The following is a 21,959-nucleotide window of genomic DNA, read 5'->3' on the forward strand; positions in this document are numbered from 1 at the left end:
TATGGGGTAGGACCCTTTATTCCCCCTGACACTATGAGGTAGGACCCTTTATTCCCCCTGACACTATGAGGTAGGACCCTTTATTCCCCCTGACACTATGGGTCAACAGAGTCAGGTAGGATCCTTTATTCCCCCTGACACTATGAGGTAGGACCCTTTATTCCCCCTGACACTATGAGGTAGGACCCTTTATTCCCCCTGACACTATGAGGTAGGACCCTTTATTCCCCCTGACACTATGAGGTAGGACCCTTTATTCCCCCTGACACTATGGGTCAACAGAGTCAGGTAGGACCCTTTATTCCCCCTGACACTATGGGGTAGGACCCTTTATTCCCCCTGACACTATGAGTTAGGACCCTTTATTCCCCCTGACACTATGAGGAAGGACCCTTTATTCCCCCTGACCCTTTATTCCCCCTGACACTATGAGGTAGGACCCTTTATTCCCCCTGACACTATGGGGTAGGACCCTTTATTCCCCCTGACACTATGGGTCAACAGAGTCAGGTAGGACCCTTTATTCCCCCTGACACTATGAGGTAGGACCCTTTATTCCCCCTGACACTATGAGGTAGGACCCTTTATTCCCCCTGACACTATGAGGTAGGACCCTTTATTCCCCCTGACACTATGAGGTAGGACCCTTTATTCCCCCTGACACTATGAGGTAGGACCCTTTATTCCCCCTGACACTATGAGGTAGGACCCTTTATTCCCCCTGACGCTATGAGGTAGGACTCTTTATTCCCCCTGACACTATGAGGTAGGACCCTTTATTCCCCCTGACACTATGGGGTAGGACCCTTTATTCCCCCTGACACTATGGGTCAACGGAGTCAGAGGACCCTCTCAAGATGGCCTTGACAACATGTGTGTTTCAGTAAAGATAGCCCAGACTAAAGATAGCCCAGACTAAAGATAGCCCAGACTAAAGATAGCCCAGACTAAAGATATCCCTGACTAAAGATGGCCTTGACAACATGTGTGTTTCAGTAAAGATAGCCCTGACTAAAGATGGCCTTGACAACATGTGTGTTTCAGTAAAGATAGCCCTGACTAAAGATGGCCTTGACAACATGTGTGTTTCAGTAAAGATATTCCGGACTAAAGATGGCCTTGACAATATGTGTGTTTCAGTAAAGATATTCCGGACTAAAGATGGCCTTGACAATATGCTTGTTTCAGTAAAGATGGCCCAGACTAAAGATGGCCCAGACTAAAGATGGCCCAGACTAAAGATGGCCCAGACTAAAGATGGCCCAGACTAAAGATGGCCCAGACTAAAGCAGGACTGTGTTCATTGGGGAATCCTTCCCTGTTTCCGTCTATTTTCTTCAATTTAATACCTAATGAACATGACCATGATGTGTTTTTCTTGTTTTCTGATTGGTGCCCATCCAGGAAGTGTGAGGTGTCTCTGGACTACACGTTACCCAGGAAGTCCAGCCTGTCTTCAGACAGCAACAAGACCTTCTGTCTGCTGGGACACTGTACGGGACACAGTGAGGACGTGACCAGACAGGGTGGACAGTACGACATGGGCACTGTGCTGCTGTTTAACGGTACCAAGCTGTGTGTGTGAGAGAAAGAGAGCTCCTCTGAGGTCTCACCATTAACAAAAAAAGAGCTTTAAGGAATAAATGAAACATACACATTCAACAACCAGTAATAAAACACATATCCTGCCCTGCCCTGAGCTAGCCTTGGCTGGCATCCTGCCCTGCCCTGAGCTAGCCTTGGCTGTCATCCTGCCTCTGGGCTGAGCTAGCCTTGGCTGGCATCCTGCCCTGAGCTAGCCTTGGCTGGCATCCTGCCCTGCCCTGAGCTAGCCTTGGCTGGCATCCTGCCTCTGGGCTGAGCTAGCCTTGGCTGGCATCCTGCCTCTGGGCTAAGCTAGCCTTGGCTGGCATCCTGCCTCTGGGCTGAGCTAGCCTTGGCTGGCATCCTGCCTCTGGGCTGAGCTAGCCTTGGCTGGCATCCTGCCCTGGGCTGAGCTAGCCTTGGCTGGCATCCTGCCTCTGGGCTGAGCTAGCCTTGGCTGGTATCCTGCCTCTGGGCTGAGCTAGACTTGGCTGGCATCCTGCCCTGCCCTGAGCTAGCCTTGGCTGGCATCCTGCCTCTGGGCTGAGCTAGCCTTGGCTGGCATCCTGCCTCTGGGCTGAGCTAGCCTTGGCTGGCATCCTGCCCTGGGCTGAGCTAGCCTTGGCTGGCATCCTGCCTCTGGGCTGAGCTAGCCTTGGCTGGTATCCTGCCTCTGGGCTGAGCTAGCCTTGGCTGGCATCCTGCCCTGCCCTGAGCTAGCCTTGGCTGGCATCCTGCCTCTGGGCTGAGCTATCCTTGGCTGGCATCCTGCCTCTGGGCTGAGCTAGCCTTGGCTGGCATCCTGCCCTGCCCTGAGCTAGCCTTGGCTGGCATCCTGCCCTGCCCTGAGCTAGCCTTGGCTGGCATCCTGCCTCTGGGCTGAGCTAGCCTTGGCTGGCATCCTGCCCTGCCCTGAGCTAGCCTTGGCTGGCATCCTGCCCTGCCCTGAGCTAGCCTTGGCTGGCATCCTGCCCTGCCCTGAGCTAGCCTTGGCTGGCATCCTGCCCTGCCCTGAGCTAGCCTTGGCTGGCATCCTGCCCTGCCCTGAGCTAGCCTTGGCTGGCATCCTGCCCTGGGCTGAGCTAGCCTTGGCTGGCATCCTGCCTCTGGGCTGAGCTAGCCTTGGCTGGCATCCTGCCCTGAGCTAGCCTTGGCTGGCATCCTGCCCTGAGCTAGCCTTGGCTGGCATCCTGTCCTGAGCTAGCCTTGGCTGGCATCCTGCCCTGAGCTAGCCTTGGCTGGCATCCTGCCCTGAGCTAGCATTGGCTGGCATCCTGCCTCTGGGCTGTGTCTCTGTCTGTATTTTAATCTGTCCCAGCCAACCACTTTGTACCTTTTCTCTCTCACTTGCACACATCTGTCTCTCTGTGTTGTTGTTGTTAGGGCTATAACTCAACATTGCTCTCTGCTGGTCATTTAAAGCACATATTATTTATTTTACCTTTATTTAACTAGGCAAGTCAGTTAAGAAGAAATTCTTAATTACAATGACGGCCAAATTGTGCACCACCCTATGGGACTCCCAATCATGGCCGGTTGTGATACAGCCTGGAATGGAACCAGGGACTGTAGTGCCACCTCTAGATGCAGTGCCTTAGACCGCTGTGCTACAGCCTGGAATGGAACCAGGGACTGTAGTGCCACCTCTAGATGCAGTGCCTTAGACTGCTGTGGTAGAGACTGGAATTGAACCAGGGACTGTAGTGCCACCTCTAGATGCAGTGCCTTAGACCGCTGTGCTACAGACTGTAGCAGGCTGCAGACCCTTCAGGCATTTGGAAATTGCTCTCAAGGATGAACCAGACTTGTGGAGGTCTACAATTGTTTTTCTGAGGTCTTGGCCGATTTCTTTTGATTTACCAATGATGTCAAGCAAAGAGGCACTGAGTTTGAAGATAGGCCTTGAAATACATCCACAGGTACACCTCCAATTGACTCAAATTATGTCAATGAGCCTATCAGAAGCTTGAAAAGCCATGACATAATTTTCTGGAATTTTCCAAGCTGTTTAAAGGCACAGTCAATTTAGTGTATGTAAACTTCTGACCCACTGGAATTGTGATACAGTGAAATAATCTGTCTGTAAACAACTGTTGGAAAAATTACTTGTGTCATGCACAAAGTAGATGTCCTAACCGACTTGCCAAAACTATAGTTTGTTAACAATAAATTTGTGGAGTGGTTGAAAAACGAGTTTTAATGACTCCAACCTAAGTTTATCTTATAAAATATTTTTTCTTGAAAAAGGCATATCTTGCTTGCTGTCAACTTCTCACGCTCTGTGTTATGGCCTGGGTGTTTTTATTGTGTCAGGTAATCTTGTTGCTAGCATGTTGACCAGCTTCCTGGGCTGGAGGTCAGAGGTGTTCTCTGGGACCATGCCCTCTGGAGGTCAGAGGTGTTCTCTGGGACCATGCCCTCTGGAGGACAGAGGTGTTCTCTGGGACCATGCCCTCTGGAGGACAGAGGTGTTCTCTGGGACCATGCCTTCTGGAGGACAAAGGTGTTCTCTGGGACCATGCCCTCTGGAGGACAGAGGTGTTCTCTGGGACCATGCCTTCTGGAGGACAGAGGTGTTCTCTGGGACCATGCCCTCTGGAGGACAGGGCTGTTCTCTGGGACCATGCCTTCTGGAGGACAGAGGTGTTCTCTGGGACCATGCCCTCTGGAGGACAGAGGTGTTCTCTGGGACCATGCCCTCTGGAGGACAGAGGTGTTCTCTGGGACCATGCCCTCTGGAGGACAGAGGTGTTCTCTGGGACCATGCCCTCTGGAGGACAGGGCTGTTCTCTGGGACCATGCCCTCTGGAGGTCAGGGCTGTTCTCTGGGACCATGCCTTCTGGAGGTCAGGGCTGTTCTCTGGGACCATGCCCTCTGGAGGACAGGGCTGTTCTCTGGGACCATGCCTTCTGGAGGACAGAGGTGTTCTCTGGGACCATGCCCTCTGGAGGACAGAGGTGTTCTCTGGGACCATGCCCTCTGGAGGACAGAGGTGTTCTCTGGGACCATGCCCTCTGGAGGACAGAGGTGTTCTCTGGGACCATGCCTTCTGGATGACAGAGGTGTTCTCTGGGACCATGCCCTCTGGATGACAGAGGTGTTCTCTGGGACCATGCCCTCTGGAGGACAGAGGTGTTCTCTGGGACCATGCCCTCTGGAGGACAGAGGTGTTCTCTGGGACCATGCCCTCTGGAGGACAGAGGTGTTCTCTGGGACCATGCCCTCTGGAGGACAGAGGTGTTCTCTGGGACCATGCCCTCTGGAGGACAGAGGTGTTCTCTGGGACCATGCCCTCTGGAGGACAGGGCTGTTCTCTGGGACCATGCCTTCTGGAGGACAGAGGTGTTCTCTGGGACCATGCCCTCTGGAGGACAGAGGTGTTCTCTGGGCTGGAGAACAGGGGTGTATTCAGTCTGCCTATTCTGTTGCAAAACATTTCTTAAATGAAATGGGGGACTTATCTGAATCTGTCTGTCTGTCTGTCTGTCCCCACTAGGCTCCCGTATCGGGTCAGAGGAGGCATTCTACCTGTATGCCTCTGGTCCAGACCTCACGTCTATCATGCCCTGTAAGTACGGTAAACCCAGCGGGACCTTCTCCAAGTACGTCACCACGGACGGGTTGAAGTGTGACACTGTCCGAGAGCTAATGATGAAGAACAAGGATGTCGACACAGCAGCTCTCATAGTAAGTCTTCCTCTTTCTCCTAATAATATACACTACCAGTCAACAGTTTGGACACTCCTACTCATTCCAAGGTTTTTCTTTATTGTTTACTATTTTCTACATTGTAGAATAATAGTCAATACATCAAAACTATGAAATAACACATATGGAATTATGTAGTAACCAAAAAAAGTGTTCAATTATATTTTAGATTCTTCAAAGTAGCCACCCTTTGCCTTGATGACAGTGTTGCACAATCTTGGCATTTCTCTCAACCAGCTTCACCTGGAATGCTTTTCCATCAGTCTTGAAGTTGTTCCCACATATACTGATCACTTGTTGGCTGCTTTTCCTTCACTCTGTGGTCCAACTCATCCCAAACCATCTCAATTGGGTTGAAGTCAGGTGATTGTGGAGGCCAGGTCATCTGATGTAGCACTCCATCACTCTCCTTCAAATAGCCCTTACACAGTCTGGAGGTGTTAGGTCATTGTCCTGTTGAAAAACAAATGATAGTCCCACTAAGCCCAAACCAGATGGGATGACCTGACCTATCACTGAAGAATGCTGTGGAGGCCATGCTGGTTAAGTGTACCTTGAATTCTAAATAAATCACTGCTAGTGTCACCAGCCCCACATCATCACACCTCCTCCGCCATGCTTCACGGTGGGAACCACACATGCGGAGATCATCCGTTCACCTACTCTGCATCTCACAAAGACACGGCGGTTGGAACCAAATATCTCAAATTTAGACTCATTTGACAAAAAGACAGATTTCCACCGGTCTAATCTCCATTGCTCGTGTTTCTTGGCCCAAGCAAGTCTCTTCTTCTTATTGGTGTCCTTTAGTAGTGGTTTCTTTGCAGCAATTCGACCATGAAGGCCTGATTCATGGAGTCTCCTCTGAACAGTTGATGTTGAGATGTGTCTGTTGCTTGAACTCTGAAGCATTTATTTGGGCTGCAATGTCTGAGGCTGGTATCTCTAATGAACATATCCTCTGCAGCAGAGGTAACTCTGTGTTTTCCTTTCCTGTGGCGGTCCTCATGGGTTAGGGTTAGGCCAGTTTCATCATATCCTCTGCAGCAGAGGTAACTCTGGGTCTTCCTTTCCTGTGGCGGTCCTCATGGGTTAGGGTTAGGCCAGTTTCATCATATCCTCTGCAGCAGAGGTAACTCTGTGTTTTCCTTTCCTGTGGCGGTCCTCATGGGTTAGGGTTAGGCCAGTTTCATCATATCCTCTGCAGCAGAGGTAACTCTGGGTTTTCCTTTCCTGTGGCGGTCCTCATGGGTTAGGGTTAGGCCAGTTTCATCATATCCTCTGCAGCAGAGGTAACTCTGGGTCTTCCTTTCCTGTGGCGGTCCTCATGGGTTAGGGTTAGGCCAGTTTCATCAAAGCGCTTGATGGTTTTTGCCGACTGCACTTGAAGAAACGTTCAAAGTTCTTGACATTTCCGGATTGACTGACCTTCATACTATATATATCTATGTTTCTACAGGAGTGTCTGTTCTATGGTACTATATATCTATGTTTCAACAGGAGTGTCTGGCAGTAGTGTCTGTTCTATGGTACTATATCTCTATATTTCTACAGGAGTGTCTGGCAGTAGTGTCTGTTCTATGGTACTATATCTCTATGTTTCTACAGGAGTGTCTGGCAGTAGTGTACGCCCCCAGCAGCCCCCGGCTGTATACCATCTATGAGCCAGTGATCCGTCTGAAGGGTCAGGCTAAGACCATGGTGTCTCAGAGACCCTTCAGCTCTAGAGAGGTCCAGTCTGCGGTGCTGGAGACACACGTCCTCAGGACCATGCTGCCTGCAGAACCACAAGGCCTGCAGAACGTCCTACACAAGATAGGAGGAACCGGGTCCTTCGTGTTCCTCTTTGCACGGGTAGGACATATAGTCTACATACTATTGATAGGAGGAACCGGGTCCTTCGTGTCCCTCTTTGCACGGGTAGGACATATAGTCTACATACTATTGATAGGAGGAACCGGGTCCTTCGTGTCCCTCTTTGCACGGGTAGGACATATAGTCTACATACTATTGATAGGAGGAACCGGGTCCTTCGTGTTCCTCTTTGCACGGGTAGGACATATAGTCTACATACTATTGATAGGAGGAACCGGGTCCTTCGTGTTCCTCTTTGCACGGGTAGGACATATAGTCTACATACTATTGATAGGAGGAACCGGGTCCTTCGTGTTCCTCTTTGCACGGGTAGGACATATAGTCTACATACTATTGATAGGAGGAACCGGGTCCTTCGTGTCCCTCTTTGGGTCTGTTGATGATGTTAGTCTCTCTGCTGGTTTCATTTGGTGTGGAAGGCCTAGAAAGGTTTTTTCTGTGTTTTTGTGAGAAAGCTTCTTGAACCTAACTGTCATGTCATTTCTACTTGAAGGAAATGACACAAGACAGGATGGATTCACTGTGTTCTTCTTACTGTGTTCTTCTCACTGTGTTCTTCTCACTGTGTTCTTCTCACTGTGTTCTTCTCACTGTGTTCTTCTCACTGTCTTCTTCTCACTGTCTTCTTCTCACTGTCTTCTTCTCACTGTCTTCTTCTCACTGGGTTCTTCTCACTGTCTTCTTCTCACTGTCTTCTTCTCACTGGGTTCTTCTCACTGGGTGTGTGTGTGTGTGTGTGTGTGTGTGTGTGTGTGTGTGTGTGTGTGTGTGTGTGTGTGTGTGTGTGTGTGTGTGTGTGTGTGTGTGTGTGTGTGTGTGTGTGTGTGTGTGTGTGTGTGTGTGTGTGTGTGTGTGTGTGTGTTTCCAGGTGGTGGAGCTAAGTGACAGTGAGCAGACCCAGGCCCTAGCCCTCCAGGTACACAGCTATCCTTATTAAATCAGTGATTCTCAGGCTTCTCCTCTGGCACCTCCAGACGTTTCACACTGTTGTGGTGGCTCTGAACTTGCTCACCTGATTCACCTTGTCAAGGGCTTGATGATTACTAGACGGGTGGAATCAGGTGCTGGCTCTGGAATAGATCACATATCTGGAACGACTGGCGGTCCCGGAGGAGAGGTTTCAGAACCACTGAGTTAAATTACTGTCTGGCTAGCAGGTTAACAGTGCACCTGTGCCGATATAAATACAAATTCATTGTTTTATACAATATTTGACCATATTTGATCTCGAATGAAAGCTCTCCTTTACTAAGGTGGATAAGTTTTGGCGTGTTACTGGGACAACAGTGTGTTGTAACGTGGCGTGTTACTGGGACCCCAGTGAGTTGTAACGTGGCGTGTTACTGGGACCCCAGTGTGTTGTAACGTGTTACTGGGACCCCAGTGAGTTGTAACGTGGCGTGTTACTGGGACCCCGGTGAGTTGTAACGTGGCGTGTTACTGGGACCCCGGTGAGTTGTAACGTGACGTGTTACTGGGACCCCAGTGAGTCGTAACGTGACGTGTCACTGGGACCCCGGTGAGTTGTAACGTGGCGTGTTACTGGGACCCCAGTGAGTTGTAACGTGGCGTGTTACTGGGACCCCGGTGAGTTGTAACGTGTTACTGGGACCCCGGTGAGTTGTAACGTGGCGTGTTACTGGGACCCCGGTGAGTTGTGGCGTGTTACTGGGACCCCAGTGAGTTGTAACGTGTTACTGGGACCCCGGTGAGTTGTAACGTGGCGTGTTACTGGGACCCCAGTGAGTTGTAACGTGGCGTGTTACTGGGACCCCAGTGAGTTGTAACGTGTTACTGGGACCCCAGTGAGTTGTAACGTGGCGTGTTACTGGGACCCCGGTGAGTTGTAACGTGGCGTGTTACTGGGACCCCAGTGAGTTGTAACGTGGTGTTTTACTGGGACCCCAGTGAGTTGTAACGTGGCGTGTTACTGGGACCCCGGTGAGTTGTAACGTGGCGTGTTACTGGGACCCCAGTGAGTTGTAACGTGGCGTGTTACTGGGACCCCAGTGAGTTGTAACGTGGCGTGTTACTGGGACCCCAGTGAGTTGTAACGTGGCGTGTTACTGGGACCCCAGTGAGTTGTAACGTGGCGTGTCACTGGGACCCCGGTGAGTTGTAACGTGGCGTGTTACTGGGACCCCGGTGAGTTGTAACGTGGCGTGTTACTGGGACCCCAGTGAGTTGTAACGTGTTACTAGGACCCCAGTGAGTTGTAACGTGGCGTGTTACTGGGACCCCAGTGAGTTGTAACGTGTTACTGGGACCCCGGTGAGTTGTAACGTGGCGTTTCACTGGGACCCCGGTGAGTTGTAACGTGGCGTGTCACTGGGACCCCGGTGAGTTGTAACGTGGCGTGTTACTGGGACCCCGGTGAGTTGTAACGTGGCGTGTTACTGGGACCCCGGTGAGTTGTAACGTGGCGTGTTACTGGGACCCCGGTGAGTTGTAACGTGGCGTGTTACTGGGACCCCAGTGAGTTGTAACGTGTTACTGGGACCCCAGTGAGTTGTAACGTGGCGTGTCACTGGGACCCCAGTGAGTTGTAACGTGTTACTGGGACCCCAGTGAGTTGTAACGTGTTACTGGGACCCCAGTGAGTTGTAACGTGTTACTGGGACCCCGGTGAGTTGTAACGTGGCGTGTTACTGGGACCCCGGTGAGTTGTAACATGGCGTGTCACTGGGACCCCAGTGAGTTGTAACGTGGCGTGTCACTGGGACCCCAGTGAGTTGTAACGTGTTACTAGGACCCCAGTGAGTTGTAACGCGGCGTGTTACTGGGACCCCAGTGAGTTGTAACGTGTTACTAGGACCCCGGTGAGTTGTAACGTGGCGTGTTACTGGGACCCCGGTGAGTTGTAACGTGGCGTGTCACTGGGACCCCGGTGAGTTGTAACGTGGCGTGTCACTGGGACCCCGGTGAGTTGTAACGTGGCGTGTTACTGGGACCCCGGTGAGTTGTAACGTGGCGTGTTACTGGGACCCCGGTGAGTTGTAACGTGGCGTGTTACTGGGACCCCGGTGAGTTGTAACGTGGCGTGTTACTGGGACCCCAGTGAGTTGTAACGTGGCGTGTTACTGGGACCCCAGTGAGTTGTAACGTGTTACTGGGACCCCAGTGAGTTGTAACGTGGCGTGTCACTGGGACCCCAGTGAGTTGTAACGTGTTACTGGGACCCCAGTGAGTTGTAACGTGGCGTGTTACTGGGACCCCAGTGAGTTGTAACGTGTTACTGGGACCCCAGTGAGTTGTAACGTGGCGTGTCACTGGGACCCCAGTGAGTTGTAACGTGGCGTGTTACTGGGACCCCAGTGAGTTGTAACATGTTACTGGGACCCCAGTGAGTTGTAACGTGGCGTGTTACTGGGACCCCAGTGAGTTGTAACGTGGCGTGTCACTGGGACCCCCGTGAGTTGTAACGTGGCGTGTTACTGGGACCCCAGTGAGTTGTAACGTGGCGTGTTACTGGGACCCCAGTGAGTTGTAACGTGGCGTGTTACTGGGACCCCAGTGAGTTGTAACGTGTTACTGGGACCCCAGTGAGTTGTAACGTGGCGTGTTACTGGGACCCCAGTGAGTTGTAACGTGTTACTGGGACCCCAGTGAGTTGTAACGTGGCGTGTCACTGGGACCCCGGTGAGTTGTAACGTGGCGTGTTACTGGGACCCCAGTGAGTTGTAACGTGGCGTGTTACTGGGACCCCGGTGAGTTGTAACGTGGCGTGTTACTGGGACCCCGGTGAGTTGTAACGTGGCGTGTTACTGGGACCCCGGTGAGTTGTAACGTGGCGTGTTACTGGGACCCCAGTGAGTTGTAACGTGGCGTGTTACTAGGACCCCAGTGAGTTGTAACGTGTTACTGGGACCCCGGTGAGTTGTAACGTGGCGTGTTACTGGGACCCCGGTGAGTTGTAACGTGGCGTGTTACTGGGACCCCGGTGAGTTGTAACGTGGCGTGTTACTGGGACCCCGGTGAGTTGTAACGTGGCGTGTCACTGGGACCCCCAGTGAGTTGTAACGTGGCGTGTTACTGGAACCCCAGTGAGTTGTAACGTGGTGTGTTACTGGGACCCCAGTGAGTTGTAACGTGTTACTAGGACCCCGGTGAGTTGTAACGTGGCGTGTTACTGGGACCCCAGTGAGTTGTAACGTAACGTGTCACTGGGACCCCAGTGAGTTGTAACGTGTCACTGGGACCCCAGTGAGTTGTAACGTGGCGTGTCACTGGGACCCCGGTGAGTTGTAACGTGGCGTGTTACTGGGGCCCCGGTGAGTTGTAACGTGGAGTGTTACTGGGACCCCAGTGAGTTGTAACGTGGCGTGTTACTGGGACCCCAGTGAGTTGTAACGTGTTACTGGGACCCCAGTGAGTTGTAACGTGGCGTGTTACTGGGACCCCGGTGAGTTGTAACGTGTTACTGGGACCCCGGTGAGTTGTAACGTGTTACTGGGACCCCGGTGAGTTGTAACGTGGCGTGTTACTGGGACCCCAGTGAGTTGTAACGTGGCGTGTCACTGGGACCCCGGTGAGTTGTAACGTGGCGTGTTACTCGGACCCCGGTGAGTTGTAACGTGTTACTGGGACCCCAGTGAGTTGTAACGTGGCGTGTTACTGGGACCCCGGTGAGTTGTAACGTGGCGTGTTACTGGGACCCCGGTGAGTTGTAACGTGGCGTGTTACTGGGACCCCGGTGAGTTGTAACGTGGCGTGTTACTGGGACCCCGGTGAGTTGTAACGTGGCGTGTTACTGGGACCCCGGTGAGTTGTAACGTGGCGTGTTACTGGGACCCCGGTGAGTTGTAACGTGGCGTGTTACTGGGACCCCGGTGAGTTGTAACGTGGCGTGTTACTGGGACCCCAGTGAGTTGTAACGTGGCGTGTTACTGGGACCCCAGTGAGTTGTAACGTGGCGTGTTACTGGGACCCCAGTGAGTTGTAACGTGGCGTGTTACTTGGACCCCAGTGAGTCGTAACGTGGCGTGTTACTGGGACCCCAGTGAGTCGTAACGTGGCGTGTTACTGGGACCCCAGTGAGTCGTAACGTGGCGTGTTACTGGGACCCCAGTGAGTCGTAACGTGTTACTGGGACCCCAGTGAGTTGTAACGTGGCGTGTTACTGGGACCCCAGTGAGTTGTAACGTGTTACTGGGACCACGGTGAGTTGTAACGTGGCGTGTTACTGGGACCCCGGTGAGTTGTAACGTGTTACTGGGACCCCAGTGAGTTGTAACGTGGCGTGTTACTGGGACCCCGGTGAGTTGTAACGTGGCGTGTTACTGGGACCCCGGTGAGTTGTAACGTGGCGTGTTACTGGGACCCCGGTGAGTTGTAACGTGGCGTGTTACTGGGACCCCAGTGAGTTGTAACGTGGCGTGTTACTGGGACCCCAGTGAGTTGTAACGTGGCGTGTTACTGGGACCCCAGTGAGTTGTAACGTGGCGTGTTACTTGGACCCCAGTGAGTCGTAACGTGGCGTGTTACTGGGACCCCAGTGAGTCGTAACGTGGCGTGTTACTGGGACCCCAGTGAGTCGTAACGTGGCGTGTTACTGGGACCCCAGTGAGTCGTAACGTGTTACTGGGACCCCAGTGAGTTGTAACGTGGCGTGTTACTGGGACCCCAGTGAGTTGTAACGTGTTACTGGGACCACGGTGAGTTGTAACGTGGCGTGTTACTGGGACCCCGGTGAGTTGTAACGTGTTACTGGGACCCCAGTGAGTTGTAACGTGTTACTGGGACCCCAGTGTGTTGTAACGTGGCGTGTTACTGGGACCCCAGTGAGTTGTAACGTGGCGTGTTACTGGGACCCCAGTGAGTTGTAATGTGGCGTGTTACTGGGACCCCAGTGAGTTGTAACGTGGCGTGTTACTGGGACCCCGGTGAGTTGTAACGTGGCGTGTTACTGGGACCCCGGTGAGTTGTAACGTGGCGTGTCACTGGGACCCCGGTGAGTTGTAACGTGGCGTGTCACTGGGACCCCGGTGAGTTGTAACGTGGCGTGTCACTGGGACCCCGGTGAGTCGTAACGTGGCGTGTTACTGGGACCCCGGTGAGTCGTAACGTGGCGTGTTACTGGGACCCCGGTGAGTCGTAACGTGGCGTGTTACTGGGACCCCGGTGAGTCGTAACGTGGCGTGTTACTGGGACCCCGGTGAGTCGTAACGTGGCGTGTTACTGGGACCCCGGTGAGTCGTAACGTGGCGTGTTACTGGGACCCCGGTGAGTCGTAACGTGGCGTGTTACTGGGACCCCGGTGAGTCGTAACGTGGCGTGTTACTGGGACCCCGGTGAGTCGTAACGTGGCGTGTTACTGGGACCCCGGTGAGTCGTAACGTGGCGTGTTACTGGGACCCCGGTGAGTCGTAACGTGGCGTGTTACTGGGACCCCGGTGAGTCGTAACGTGGCGTGTTACTGGGACCCCGGTGAGTCGTAACGTGGCGTGTTACTGGGACCCCAGTGAGTCGTAACGTGGCGTGTTACTGGGACCCCAGTGAGTCGTAACGTGGCGTGTTACTGGGACCCCAGTGAGTCGTAACGTGGCGTGTTACTGGGACCCCAGTGAGTCGTAACGTGGCGTGTTACTGGGACCCCAGTGAGTCGTAACGTGGCGTGTTACTGGGACCCCAGTGAGTCGTAACGTGGCGTGTTACTGGGACCCCGGTGAGTCGTAACGTGGCGTGTTACTGGGACCCCGGTGAGTCGTAACGTGGCGTGTTACTGGGACCCCGGTGAGTCGTAACGTGGCGTGTTACTGGGACCCCGGTGAGTCGTAACGTGGCGTGTTACTGGGACCCCGGTGAGTTGTAACGTGGCGTGTTACTGGGACCCCGGTGAGTTGTAACGTGGCGTGTTACTGGGACCCCGGTGAGTCGTAATATGTAATATGTAATTCTATGTCCATTCTAGATTTGTAATATGTAATTCTATGTCCATTCTAGATTTGTAATATGTGATTCTATGTCCATTCTAGATTTGTAAAATGTAATTCTATGTCCATTCTAGATTTGTAATATGTAATTCTATGTCCATTCTAGATTTGTAATATGTAATTCTATGTCCATTCTAGATTTGTAATATGTAATTCTATGTCCATTCTAGATTTGTAACATGTAATTCTATGTCCATTCTAGATTTGTAATATGTAATTCTATGTCCATTCTAGATTTGTAATATGTCCATTCTAGATTTGTAATATGTGATTCTATGTCCATTCTAGATTTGTAATATGTGATTCTATGTCCATTCTAGATTTGTAATATGTAATTCTATGTCCATTCTAGATTTGTAATATGTCCATTCTAGATTTGTAATATGTAATTCTATGTCCATTCTAGATTTGTAACATGTAATTCTATGTCCATTCTAGATTTGTAATATGTAATTCTATGTCCATTCTAGATTTGTAATATGTCCATTCTAGATTTGTAATATGTGATTCTATGTCCATTCTAGATTTGTAAAATGTAATTCTATGTCCATTCTAGATTTGTAATATGTAATTCTATGTCCATTCTAGATTTGTAATATGTAATTCTATGTCCATTCTAGATTTGTAATATGTGATTCTATGTCCATTCTAGATTTGTAATATGTAACTCTATGTCCATTCTAGATTTGTAATATGTAATTCTATGTCCAGGTGCTACTCTCTCTGGCCAAGTACAACCAGCACCGTATCAATGAGATGGACTGTTACCACGGTTACTCCATGATACACCAGGTCCTCATCAAGTCCAAGTGCATCGTGGGATATCATATTCTCAAGGTGAGTCATGTGACCAGACATATGATGAATCTTTGTATTGGTTTTTGTTGTTGTTGGTTCTGTTGATGCCTGAATCCCCATGGATCAGTTTCATCTCATCTCATCCTTGGTTCTGTTGATGTTCTGAATCCTCATGGATCAGTTTCATATCATCCTTGGTTCTGTTGATGCTCTGAATCCCCATGGATCAGTTTCATCTCATCTCATCCTTGGTTCTGTTGATGTTCTGAATCCTCATGGATCAGTTTCATCTCATCCTTGGTTCTGTTGATGTTCTGAATCCTCATGGATCAGTTTCATCTCATCTCATCCTTGGTTCTGTTGATGCTCTGAATCCCCATGGATCAGTTTCATCTCATCCTTGGTTCTGTTGATGTTCTGAATCCCCATGGATCAGTTTCATCTCATCCTTGGTTCTGTTGATGTTCTGAATCCCCATGGATCAGTTTCATCTCATCCTTGGTTCTGTTGATGTTCTGAATCCCCATGGATCAGTTTCATATCATCCTTGGTTCTGTTGATGTTCTGAATCCCCATGGATCAGTTTCATATCATCCTTGGTTCTGTTGATGCTCTGAATCCCCATGGATCAGTTTCATATCATCCTTGGTTCTGTTGATGTTCTGAATCCTCATGGATCAGTTTCATCTCATCTTTGGTTCTGTTGATGTTCTGAATCCCCATGGATCAGTTTCATCTCATCTAGTCCTTGGTTCTGTTGATGTTCTGAATCCTCATGGATCAGTTTCATCTCATTTAGTCCTTGGTTCTGTTGATGTTCTGAATCCCCATGGATCAGTTTCATCTCATCTCGTCCTTGGTTCTGTTGATACTCTGAACCCCCATGGATCAGTTTCATATCATCCTTGGTTCTGTTGATGCTCTGAATCCTCATGGATCAGTTTCATCTCATCTCGTCCTTGGTTCTGTTGATGCTCTGAATCCCCATGGATCAGTTTCATCTCATCCTTGGTTCTGTTGATGTTCTGAATCCTCATGGATCAGTTTCATATCATCCTTGGTTCTGTTGATGTTCTGAATCCCCATGGATCAGTTTCATCTCATCTGCTTTGGGCCTCAGTTATCTGCTATGCGTGTGCAGTGAGTTGCTACTACTGCAACTGTGATATCCAGTGGTTTTCTCTGCTGAGAGGCAGTGTACTGATGTTCCTGTCTTTTACCTGAGCTGAGTAATGACATCAATGTGTGCCTGTCGGTCTGCCGGTCTGCCTGTCGGTCTGCCTGCCTGCCTGTCGGTCTGCCTGTCTATTTGCCTGTCGGTCTGCCTGTCTATTTGCCTGTCGGTCTGTCTGTCTATTTGCCTGTCGGTCTGTCTGTCTATTTGCCTGTCGGTCTGTCTATTTGCCTGTCGGTCTGCCTGTCTGTTTGCCTGTCGGTCTGCCTGTCTATTTGCCTGTCGGTCTGCCTGTCTATTTGCCTGTCGGTCTGCCTGTCTATTTGCCTGTCGGTCTGCCTGTCTATTTGCCTGTCGGTCTGCCTGTCTATTTGCCTGTCGGTCTGCCTGTCTATTTGCCTGTCGGTCTGCCTGTCTATTTGTCTGTCGGTCTGCCTGTGTCTTTGTCCATCATGTCTCTGTCCGTCCGTTTCTGTCTGTCTGTAACTGTGCTGGGTGAAAACATCAATGCTGTCTGTATTCATCCGTGCATCTGTTTCTGCGTGTAGGACGTTGTGACAACAGAAGTAGGTCTGGTGCTGTATTGCCACTGCAGTGGACGTTATAAATGGACCTGGCTGTGGCCTTCTTCACCACGCTGTCTGTGTGGGTGGACCATTTCAGATTGTCAGTGATGTGTACGACGAGGAACTTGAAGCTTTCCACCTCCTCCACTGCGGTCCCTTCGATGTGGATAGGGGGGCTGCTCCCTCTGCTGTTTCCTGAAGTCCGCGATCATCTCCTTTGCTTTGTTGAGGGAGAGGTTATTTTCCTGGCCCCGGGGCCCTCATCTCCTGATGATTTGAGTTGGAGGCGTGCGTGGCCACGCAGTCATGGGTGAACAGGGAGTACAGGAGAGGGCTGAGCACACACCTTTGTGGGGCCCCAGTGTTGAGGATCAGCAGGGTGGAGATGTTGTTTCCTACCTTCACCACCTGGGGGCGGCCCATCAGGAAGTCCAGGACCCAATTGCACAGGGCGTAGTTCAGACCCAGGGCCTCCAGTTTAATGATGAGCTTGGAGGGTACTATGGTGTTGAAGGCTGAGCTCTAGTCAATGAACAGCATTGTATATGTCTGTAAACACTCCAGCCAGCTGGTCTGCACATGCTCTGAGGACACGGTTAGGGATGCCGTCTGGGCCAGCAACCTTGCGAGGGTTAACACGCTTAACAGTCCTTAACAGCCCACAGTCCTTGTTAGCTGTCCGCGTTGTTGGCACCGTGTTATTCTCAAAGCGTGTTTAGCTTGTCCGGGAGCAAGACGTCGGTGTCTGTGACGTGGCTGGTTTTCCCGTTGTAGTCCGTGATTGTCTGGAGTCCCTGCCACATACGTCTCGTGTCTGAGTCGTTGAACTGCGACTCCATTTTGTCTCTGTACTGACGTTTTGATTGTTAGATTGCCTTGCGGAGGGAATAACTACACTGTTTGTATTCAGCCATAGTCCCAGTCACCTTGCCGTGGTTAAATGCAGTGGTTCACGACTTTCCGTTTTGCACGAATGCTGCCATCTATTCACAGGTTTCTGGTTTGGGGTAGGTTTTAATAGTCACAGTGGGTACAACATCCTCTATACACTTCCTGGTGAACTCAGTCACCGTATTCGTCGATGTTATTCTCAGAGGCGGAACATATCCCAGTCCGCATGATCAAAACTATATTGATGCATAGATTCCGATTGGTCAGACCAGCGTTGAATAGGCCTTAGCACGTGTACTTCCTGTTTGAGTTTTTGCCTATAGGAAAGGAGGAGCAAAATGGAGTCGTGATCTGATTTGCCAAAGGGAGGGTGGGGGAGGGACTTGTAGGCATTTTGAAGAGTTGAGTAGCAGTGATCCAATGTTTTCCCAGCGCGAGTACTCAATGTGTTGGTAGAACTTCAGTAGCGTTTTCCTCAGATTTACTCTAATATGGTTATGGTTATATAGCTGCCATACATTTGGCAGGAGGTTAGGAAGTGCAGCTCGGTTTCCACCTCATTTTGTGGGCAGTGAGCACATAGCCTGTCTTCTCTTGAGAGCCAGGTCTGCCTACGGCGGCCTTTCTCAATAGCAAGGCTATGCTCACTGAGTCTGTACATAGTCAAAGCTTTCTTTAAGTTTGTGTCAGTCACAGTTGTCAGGTGTTCTGCCAATGTGTACTCTCTGTTTAGGGACAAATAGCATTCTAGTTTGTTCGTTCATTATTTCCAATGTGTCATGTATTTATCTTTTTGCTCTTCTCTTCTTCTCTCCCTCTGTCTCTCTCGCTCTGTCTCTCTCTCTCTCTGTCTCTGTCTCTCTGTCTCTGTCTCTCTGTCTCTGTCTCTCTGTCTCTGTCTCTCTCGCTCTGTCTCTCTCGCTCTCGCTCTGTCTCTCTCGCTCTCGCTCTGTCTCTCTCGCTCTCGCTCTGTCTCTCTCGCTCTAGACCTTGTTAGATGGGAGCTGTAGTAGTCCTATCCTAACTCTAGGGGAAGACGGTCAGTTCCACCTGGACACAGAGTCTACAGCCGTGGTCCAGGACATCAAGCTACTGTCTGAGGTTCTGCTGGACTGGAAGATCTGGGCCAAGGCTCAGGTAAACTCACTGATGGATGCATGGGCAGGTATTTAGTATTACTCTATACCAGGATATTTTGAAATACTGCAGGTAGGATTTACCAATACCATTTGAAACACAATTTATTTATATTTTGTTAAAACTGTTGGGTTAGGGTCAGGGTTGGGTTAGGGTTACAGTAGCTGTGTATTAATATAGGTTATGTGTCTCTAACAGGGTGGTGTCTGGGAGACTCTGGGTCAGGGTCAGGGTTGGGTTAGGGTCAGGGTTGGGTTAGGGTTACAGTAGCTGTGTATTAATCTAAGTTATGTGTCTCTAACAGGGTGGTGTCTGGGAGACTCTGGGTCAGGGTCAGGGTTGGGTCAGGGTCAGGGTTGGGTCAGGGTTGGGTTGGGTCAGGGTTGGGTCAGGGTTGGGTTAGGGTCAGGGTTGGGTTAGGGTCAGGGTTACAGTAGCTGTGTATTAATCTAAGTTATGTGTCTCTAACAGGGTGGTGTCTGGGAGACTCTGGGTCAGGGTCAGTGTTGGGTTAGGCTCAGGGTCAGGGTTGGGTTAGGGTCAGGGTTGGGTTAGGGTCAGGGTTACAGTAACTGTGTATTAATCTAAGTTATGTGTCTCTAACAGGGTGGTGTCTGGGAGACTCTGGGTCAGGGTCAGGGTTGGGTTAGGGTTGGGTCAGGGTCAGGGTTGGGTCAGGGTTGGGTTAGGGTCAGGGTTACAGTAGCTGTGTATTAATCTAAGTTATGTGTCTCTAACAGGGTGGTGTCTGGGAGACTCTGCTGGCAGCGTTAGAGATCCTCATCAGGGTTCACCACCCCCAGCAGGTGTTCAACATCAGACAGTTTCTCAAAGCCGAGGTGGTCCACCACTTCCTGCTCACCTGTCAAGTACTACAGGTGAGAACTGTATCCGTTCTGAATGAACAAGATGCATTTAGAGAGCCACTTGTTTTTTACTAACAAATCAGGTTGCAGCAACGCTTTGATCCCATGACCTTTCAAAACTCTGCCTAGAGAGCAACCTGTGGCTCCGTTGGTAGATTATAGTCTGAGCCATCATTGACAGTCGTCCCGTGTGGCTCCGTTGGTAGATTATAATCTCAGCTATCATTGACAGTCGTCCCGTGTGGCTCCGTTGGTAGATTATAGTCTGAGCCATCATTGACAGTCGTCCCGTGTGGTTCCGTTGGTAGATTATAGTTTGAGCCATCATTGACAGTCGTCCCGTGTGGCTCCGTTGGTAGATTATAGTCTGAGCCATCATTGACAGTCGTCCCGTGTGGCTCCGTTGGTAGATTATAGTCTGAGCCATCATTGACAGTCGTCCCGTGTGGTTCCGTTGGTAGATTATAGTTTGAGCCATCATTGACAGTCGTCCCGTGTGGCTCCGTTGGTAGATTATAGTCTGAGCCATCATTGACAGTCGTCCCGTGTGGCTCCGTTGGTAGATTATAGTCTGAGCCATCATTGACAGTCATCCCGTGTGGCTCCGTTGGTAGATTATAGTCTGAGCCATCATTGACAGTCGGCCCGTGTGGCTCCGTTGGTAGATTATAGTCTGAGCCATCATTGGCAGTCGTCCCGTGTGGCTCCGTTGGTAGATTATAGTCTGAGCCATCATTGGCAGTCGTCCCGTGTGGCTCCGTTGGTAGATTATAGTCTGAGCCATCATTGGCAGTCGTCCCGTGTGGCTCCGTTGGTAGATTATAGTCTGAGCCATCATTGGCAGTCGTCCCGTGTGGCTCCGTTGGTAGATTATAGTCTGAGCTATCATTGACAGTCGTCCCGTGTGGCTCCGTTGGTAGATTATAATCTCAGCTATCATTGGCAGTCGTCCCGTGTGGCTCCGTTGGTAGATTATAGTCTGAGCCATCATTGACAGTTGTCCCCTGTGGCTCCGTTGGTAGATTATAGTCTGAGCCATCATTGACAGTCGTCCCGTGTGGCTCCGTTGGTAGATTATAGTCTGAGCCATCATTGACAGTCGTCCCGTGTGGCTCCGTTGGTAGATTATAGTCTGACCCATCATTGACAGTCGTCCCGTGTGGCTCCGTTGGTAGAGCATGACTCTTGCAGTGCCAGGGTTGTGGGTTCAATTCCCACTGGGGACCAGTACAATAAATGTACATATGTATTCACTCACTACTATAGTGTCTCTGGATCAGAGAGTCTGCTAAATGACTCCCTACTGTAGTGTCTCTGGATCAGAGAGTCTGCTAAATGACTCCCTACTGTAGTGGCTCTGGATCAGAGAGTCTGCTAAATGACTCACTACTGTAGTGGCTCTGGATCAGAGAGTCTGCTAAATGACTCACTACTGTAGTGTCTCTGGATCAGAGAGTCTGCTAAATGACTCCCTACTATAGTGTCTCTGGATCAGAGAGTCTGCTAAATGACTCACTACTGTTGTGTCTCTGGATCAGAGAGTCTGCCAAATGACTCACTACTGTAGTGACTCTGGATCAGAGAGTCTGCTAAATGACTCACTACTGTAGTGTCTCTGGATAGGAGAGTCTGCTAAATGACTCACTACTGTAGTGTCTCTGGATCAGAGAGTCTGCTAAATGACTCACTACTGTAAGTGTCTCTGGATCAGAGAGTCTGCTAAATGACTCTGGATAGGAGAGTCTGCTAAATGACTCTGGATAGGAGAGTCTGCTAAATGACTCACTACTATAGTGTCTCTGGATCAGAGAGTCTGCTAAATGACTCCCTACTGTAGTGGCTCTGGATAGGAGAGTCTGCTAAATGACTCCCTACTGTAGTGGCTCTGGATAGGAGAGTCTGCTAAATGACTCACTACTGTAGTGGTTCTGGATCAGAGAGTCTGCTAAATGACTCCCTACTGTAGTGGCTCTGGATAGGAGAGTCTGCTAAATGACTCCCTACTGTAGTGGCTCTGGATAGGAGAGTCTGCTAAATGACTCACTACTGTAGTGGTTCTGGGTCAGAGAGTCTGTTAAATGACTCACTACTGTAGTGGCTCTGGATCAGAGAGTCTGCTAAATGACTCACTACTGTAGTGGCTCTGGATCAGAGAGTCTGCTAAATGACTCACTACTGTTGTGTCTCTGGATCAGTCTGCTAAATGACTCCCTACTGTAGTGGCTCTGGATCAGAGAGTCTGCTAAATGACTCCCTACTGTAGTGGCTCTGGATAGGAGAGTCTGCTAAATGACTCACTACTGTAGTGGCTCTGGATAGGAGAGTCTGCTAAATGACTCACTACTGTAGTGGTTCTGGGTCAGAGAGTCTGCTAAATGACTCACTGTTTAAGTCAATGTAATTAAACGACTGCACGTTCCTCTGGCC

At 50.4% G+C, this 21,959-nt stretch overlaps 1 protein-coding gene across 1 annotated transcript in view; it reads left to right on the forward strand.

Moving 5' to 3' along the window:
* Positions 1-21,959, forward strand: part of lyst (lysosomal trafficking regulator) — a 264,577-nt gene that overhangs the window by 120,852 nt on the left and 121,766 nt on the right. The window contains exons 19-25 of the mRNA XM_055935436.1: positions 1,405-1,565; positions 5,082-5,272; positions 6,902-7,147; positions 8,037-8,084; positions 14,812-14,937; positions 18,517-18,666; positions 19,407-19,544. Of these exons, the coding sequence (XP_055791411.1) occupies positions 1,405-1,565; positions 5,082-5,272; positions 6,902-7,147; positions 8,037-8,084; positions 14,812-14,937; positions 18,517-18,666; positions 19,407-19,544 (1,060 nt within the window). The remainder of the gene's footprint in view (positions 1-1,404; positions 1,566-5,081; positions 5,273-6,901; positions 7,148-8,036; positions 8,085-14,811; positions 14,938-18,516; positions 18,667-19,406; positions 19,545-21,959) is intronic.

The sequence above is a fragment of the Salvelinus fontinalis genome, chromosome 1 (assembly GCF_029448725.1).
Source record: "Salvelinus fontinalis isolate EN_2023a chromosome 1, ASM2944872v1, whole genome shotgun sequence".
Classification (NCBI taxonomy): Eukaryota; Metazoa; Chordata; class Actinopteri; order Salmoniformes; family Salmonidae; genus Salvelinus; species Salvelinus fontinalis.